Source organism: Takifugu rubripes, chromosome 12 (assembly GCF_901000725.2).
Source record: "Takifugu rubripes chromosome 12, fTakRub1.2, whole genome shotgun sequence".
Taxonomy (NCBI): Eukaryota; Metazoa; Chordata; class Actinopteri; order Tetraodontiformes; family Tetraodontidae; genus Takifugu; species Takifugu rubripes.
The window spans coordinates 838,321-845,010 of record NC_042296.1 but is presented as its reverse complement, the minus strand read 5'-3'; the positions used below and the strand labels follow the sequence as shown (position 1 = coordinate 845,010).

Here is a 6,690-nt window from a genome sequence, read left to right as displayed (position 1 = left end):
AAATTTTGGATCCAAGAAGAAGCAAATTTAATGACGTTCCATGAATTCCACCAATCAAACCAAATAAATAGGACAGACATATCTGGTAACCAATCAGAATTTAGAGCGAGGGGGCGGAGTTTCATCATTTCAGGAAAAAAGAGGCGTGTCCGCTTCCTTTCCGGGGCAGCTCGGCTGAAGTGTCATCGGTGCGATTACAGACAGACTTTGAAGAACTTTCTGTCTCGGTGATCTACCGGTACAGCCATGGCTCCAAGCACGCAACTAAAAGAGACATTAGCGGATATGCATGAAGGGCTACGGGCCATCCTGCTGGGACCACCCGGTGCCGGGAAAGGGACTCAGGTGCGAAAGGGCTACTTCGCCAAGCTAGTTAGCCGTTAGCTTTGAAAGCCAGTAGCGCATGGCTGATGTCCCCACTAATGCTAAGCTACCTGCCCAGTCTTACCTGTTCTAGTTGCCTTCACAACACGGTTAAAGTCACTTTCTCATTAGCATTAAGATGGAAGGTGCGTTAAATATGTAATCAGGATTGCCGGGTGTTATTCACTGTTTTAATAATTAGTACGTGTGATACATCGTAATAGTAATTCTACTGTTCGAGTTTGTTTAGTGTCTTGGTGTTGGATTTTGGTCTAGTTGTTAAGTAGACAAGCAGTCTAGAAGTATCTTAACGTTAACAGATTTTCTCAAAATTGCTATGGCTTCGATTCTAGGCTTAAGCTACAAAGATATGAGTAACTTTACTAGTAAGATTAGTCGTGCAAGTACCGGTATGGGTGCAGTAACGGTAATAATGGGTGCATGAGCAGAAATAAATTAATGCAAATGTTGCCGCAGACGACCAGACTCTTTTAATGCCTTCATGCAACGTAAAATAAAAAGCAACTGCCAAGCCTTCTCCTCATCTGTGTGTGTAGTGCTGCTTTCCTGATGTTTCAACATCTGATTTGCATATTCCTCCTCCCTGACAGGCTCCGCGGCTTGCAGAGAAGTACTGTGTTTGCCACTTGGCCACTGGAGACATGCTCAGGGCGATGGTGGCTTCAGGCTCTGAGCTTGGCAAGAGGCTCAAAGCGACCATGGATTCTGGCAAACTGGTAATACTTACAGCAACTGTGTTTTTAGTCATTTCTATCTAAACTCCAAATGCATAGATGCCTTATATCACTGACATCACCACCAGTGAACTGCTTACACATTCCAGCCATATGAGGCCACATTTTGTGCCAGAAGAACCCAGGTCCACTGCACCAGCATATGGTCTGATCTCATCCCATTAACTAACAGCAGTCTGGGTGCCTCTGGTTGGCATGTGGTAGCCTGTGTGCACTTCCAAGTGGACCGAACCACCACTGACCCACTCATACTGGAGGATGTTGCAGCAGAAGGTTCTTAAAAGTCTTTGGGACTTTCTCATGTCTCTGTCACGTTTGCTCACTGTAAACATTCTCCTCTGCGAACAGAACCAGCTGCCATCATTGAATCACCATTTATAATGTTCTCTCACAACTTTTATGGTCTGCAGCTACAGCCTAATTCTCCCACTAGTGGTGACAATTCTGGAAAAATGCAAATGTAGTCAAGAATAAGCCAGAAAGGATGGGGAGGGCAAATCACTCTGTAGCCACTAGTTGTCAAACTATTAATCAAGTTCACTTTGATCAATATCTCATTTTCTTGTGTTGTCTGCCCTATTTACACAACAGTAGGTTAATAGACCAGACGTATGATTGACTGGGAGTAAACCTGAGAAAATTATGTGTTCCTTTCATTTTCTAAGCAGTTTATTTGCTTGATATTTCAATTAAGTTTCCATAATGTAGCATTGATAATGAATTACAATTTAAAATAAAAAATAAAAAAAACCCCAAAGAAACCCACAAAATTTGTTGTTGTTCGTGAAATTCGTTTTGTTGCATTAAGATCTATGTCCAGGTAGATTAGGGAATTGTGGAAAGGAGGGATTACCGGTATTTGAAATTTCCTTAGTTTGGGGATTTGATGAAGTTGTTTAAGACTTGATCAGAGCTATGAATAGTATAATAATTCAAACAATTTTTGAATAACGAAGCAAACTCCATTATAAAGCTGTTGGTATACAGAGAAAAACAGAGAAATGGCAATTTTTAAGCTTTCTTTTTAATGTCTGTGCTTCCAGGTCAGTGACGAGATGGTTGTAGAGCTCATAGAGAAGAACCTGGACTCATCAGCCTGCAAAAATGGCTTCCTGTTGGATGGTTTTCCTCGCACTGTCAAACAAGCAGAAATGGTTTGAATTTCAATTTCAAATTTTTTGTAATGTCATACAAACTCCTTGATCATTGTAGGATGTTGTTGGATGTTATTTGGTTGTCAGATAGTCCTGAAAAAATGGAAGATGGCAACAATCTATGGTATCTTTTTTCACCAGACCGTGTCATCTGTAACTTCCTCTGTATTTTACTCTTAAAGCTGGACAGCCTGTTGGACAAGAGAAAGGAGAAGCTGGATTCTGTGATTGAGTTTGTGATTGATGATTCTCTGTTGGTCCGGAGGATATGTGGCAGGTAGGAAACTTACACCATCTAAAAAGAGATTTGTAAGGTGAATATTCCATCAGAATTATTTACCAGTCCAAAGAAATCCCAACAAATTCAGTTGGGGTGTGAAAGTTTTGGTGGCAGAAAGCTGAAGGTAACGATCAAACTTAGTCACTGAAGCTAGTAGTGTGAACAAATATTTGAATGTAGGATTGTTTTAACAGGAAAATTACATTCAGATATTGTTTAGTAAGACTTTTGCTTAGTTAAGTGTTTGTTGCAAGTTAGTTTTTTTTTTTACTATATAAGAAAAGAAGGAACACATGAAGAGAGCAGCTCCTTCTAGCACACTTTAATCAGCAGAAAATATGGTAAAGGTAAAGGACTCTATGGCTTAATTGGCTCTTAACAAGGTCAGAAGCTTTCATTTTCTGTGCCATAATCTTATCATATTCAATATGAGGATCAGGATGTTTAGATTTCAGCTGATAATTTAAATTAATTCATTTAAATTAAAGCAGGAGACCTTTTGCAAATCACTATCTGTGGGTCCTTATCAGGGATATTGAAATGCATTCACACAGCAGAACTCGTGGCCCTAATATAGACGAGCGCATGCTGGCTGCGGTATTTAGCTTGCGCACGGCAACAATTCGGCGGTCGAATTTTCGGTGCATCCCCACCAGACAGGGACACCATGAGGTCCAGTAGGGTCAGAATGAGGACTGAATGTGGTTGGACAGCTGGTTAACAGAGCCAGACATCTCGTCAGCTGGGTTTTGACCCTCTTCCCTCCGTCTTTACAGACTAATTCATCAGCCAAGTGGTCGCTCCTACCATGAGGAGTTCAACCCCCCCAAAGAGCCCATGAAGGATGATGTAAGTAGTTTCACTCTCAATGAACACTTAAATACTTAAATACACCACATACAATTGGATGGTTTTAAAAGAAAAAAGGTAACAAAAAAGGTGTTGTGTTTTTAGTCAACAACCAATTAATCTTTCAAACAAAATGCCGAATGTGAATAAAACTGGCTGCCGAACAGTTAATGGCATCAAAGAACTGTTTTATCCTACACCGAGTGTCTTTGCTGGGATCATCCTTTTTCTGATGATCTGGTCCAGGGGTGAAACAACTGCTCAAGTACCTCGATTATAAATAACTAATTTTCTCTGCATTGAGTAATACTTTTTTTAAAATCTAGAGCTCAAAGGACAGTTTTTCACATGGAAGTTTAATGTTGCCCAATGCACTTATGTCGCCCACAAAAAGGGAAGGAGAAAGTGAAATTGTTCAGCTGGAGCTGGAAGATACAGTATGAGCTGAGGGAAACTGCCAATAATGACGATACCATTTTCTCTTGTGTGAGGTAACCACGTGTCCTTATTTGCCCAGACCTGTTTGCTCTTTGAGACCTAAAAATGTGTCTGGGCAGAATTTCAAAATCGTCCAGGATTTTTTTTTCTCCTCGGGCCTCAAACATGTTCAGCAAATTTCTCTCTCGTTTACAATGTAGCCAAGCCCCCCCCAACTGAAAAGTCCTCTTTTTCAAAAACTCAAATCTGTTTTATCAGATTACTCTATTAATCAAAGGAATTCACAGCAGAATATCTGTTACAGAGTCAAATGACTTTGTAACAGACCCAGAACTTCATCAGTTCCAGCTCCATCAGTTGACAGTGGTGGGATCACCACGCTTGGATTGGCGTGGAAATTTGGGAGCCTTTTCCTGTGATGACCGATGGTGTAACCGTGTTGAATCGTGCCGGTTAAAGCAATCAACACCGTCTGTAATTTGACTTTCTGCCGCAGCCAAAACAATTTTCTGTCTCCTTCCTAGCAGCGCTCCATCATCGTTGAGTCGGCATTAAGCTTGTATGCTTTGAAAGAGAGACTGGAAAATGAAGTATAAACGGCAACGCTACCGCTAGCTCTCATGTTGCTTTCCATTATCTAGTACCGTGTTTCTCGCATCGGGATCATGATGACATCTCTCGAGACACATCTATTGGCAGCGTGAACGTACTCAAATGCTGATTATTAGCGGGTTTAGATGTGTTGCAAGGCTGTATTATTGCCCAGGATTGACTACTGACTTCAAACTGGTGCACCACTGGAAGCACAAGAATGTTTTCCACAAACAAATCAAACAGTAATTTCAGCTTCATCACTTTTACTACAATCACAGTTCCCTAAAAGATTTGGTTCTGCACTCATCTCTGTTGACAGGCTGATTCAGGGTCTAACTCTTTTTTTGTCACGTCTCCACTCAGGTAACGGGTGAACCGCTCATAAGGCGCAGTGATGATAATGAGACCACACTGCGCTCCCGCCTTGATGCTTACCACCGCCAGACCGTTCCTCTGGTGAAGTACTACAGTGCCCTGGGCCTCCACAGGGCCATCGATGCCTCGAAGAGCCCAACTGTAGTCCTTGCGTCCATCATAGCTGCCTTTTCTGCTGTAAAGGAAACCTCCGCCTCCACTGCTACCTGTAAAGACCAAGTGTTCTTCATCTGAACCCTATCTCCATCCTTTCCTTATCCTTTCAATGTCCCTTCACGGATGTACAAGAGTTACTCACGTGCCGGTGGCAACAAGATGTAACGTCTGTTGTAAAGATGGACAAAGGAGGCTCAAAGTGGCAATAGCAAAAGTGCTTCTACTCTGCATCTGCTCATTATTTAGCTTTCTTTTACATTTTCTTCCTGATCCCAGCTTGAAGTACAAACATTTAGAGAAGCAGACTGTTCAGATTTATCTAGCAGTTGATTAATTCATACTCTATAGTCTATACGCACATTAAATCCGTCCACCACTTCTTGAGCTACATAAAATATAGTCTTGCAAACATTTAAAGACTGCAAGACTTTCTCCAACTGACATGATGGAGGTTATTGCATTCGTTTGTTTATTCGACGGGCAGAAACATTGCTCGGACAGTTTCATGTCCAGCATATAATCCTGCCTCTGAATTGCATTAATATCTTGCGGTGTAACGGAAGCACTTCTGTTGCAGTGAATGTAGCACAGGTCCGCTGATCTTGCAATACAATTTCCATTCAAAGTCCAATTCTCTCTTTTGTTCCCAGGACATATTTAATTTTTTTTTCCTCCATTTTGTAAATTGACTCTGTCTTTTCTGCATCGTTGTTTGTGGACTCCTTCCCTAATGACATCTGCTGTCAGATGCCATGAATGACACTCTGGATGTAAGAGGGACTGGAAATCAACTTGATCTAATGGACTGCTGATAAAATCAGCATGAATCTGTTGGCTGTGGTCAGCTCACTGTGCCTCTATAATCGGTGCTTTAATACGATTTACATGGTCTTGGTGGCAGAAGGAAACATTATTCCTCCCGTCAGTTCTTCTATGTTATCCGTGTAACCCCGTTTCCAAATAACACCACCAAAATGTCAACGATAGAAATATAACTTTCAGACTTTTATGACTGGCATTTCTTGAAAATTGGGTTTCAGGGACAAACCAATCTTGATCATTTGAAGCTCTGGTTAACAAATCGCCGAGTCATTCACAATACTGATGGCGCACATTTACCTGTGTTTGCCCCCAGAGACCAGTGAGATCCAGTTAAGATTATGTGCTCACTTACCTCAATCAACGTGATTTTTAAGTAAATCACAGACAAGAAATAAGGATTTTCATTTTTTATTTATTGTATGGTCTGTCACACAAATATGTTGCTCTGTTATTTATTATGGTGAATGTAAACGGTCAGCATTGTAACCTGGCTGAAAGCATTGTTTTTATTGTTAATCTCAATTATTGTTATTATTATGAGTATTATTATTATTATTATAGCAGCTATAGGATTTAAATTGCCAAGAGGAAAAAAAATCCTTCTCATGTTAAGCTCTGCTGTAATTAACGTGATGTCTCTTTCTTTTGTCTTGCAGCTGGTTGAATCGTAAGTTGCTTCATTTCAGCAGAATCCGGAGTGGAGTCAACAATGTTTGGGGGGGTCAGAAAATAAACTATCATGGTAAAAACTGCAGTTTGGACATGCTTGTCATTGTTCTGGTGCATCCAAATAAATGACTATTGTGAGCATCTGCTTTTTTCATTCCTTTAGAAAATAATCAAAGTGGAGTACAATATTTTAAAATCATAAATATTTTTAGATGGGATATCTCAGAATGTAGCA

General features: G+C 40.7%; 1 protein-coding gene across 2 annotated transcripts; it reads left to right on the top strand.

Annotated features, from left to right (window-relative positions):
- Nucleotides 1–137: 137 nt before the first annotated feature.
- ak2 (adenylate kinase 2) lies at nt 138–6,595 on the top strand. Of its 2 annotated transcripts, XM_003978731.3 has the most exons (7): nt 138–345; nt 975–1,100; nt 2,162–2,272; nt 2,455–2,549; nt 3,329–3,401; nt 4,797–5,016; nt 6,443–6,595. In XM_003978731.3, exons 1-7 carry the CDS (start codon nt 247–249, stop codon nt 6,448–6,450), a joined length of 732 nt encoding a protein of 243 aa, XP_003978780.1. In that variant the 5' UTR covers nt 138–246; the 3' UTR covers nt 6,451–6,595. The 2 variants fall into 2 exon arrangements, with proteins under 2 accessions (XP_003978780.1, XP_011618400.1); XM_011620098.2 differs by lacking the exon at nt 6,443–6,595 and having other exon boundaries at nt 4,797–5,191.
- Nucleotides 6,596–6,690: the final 95 nt, after the last annotated feature.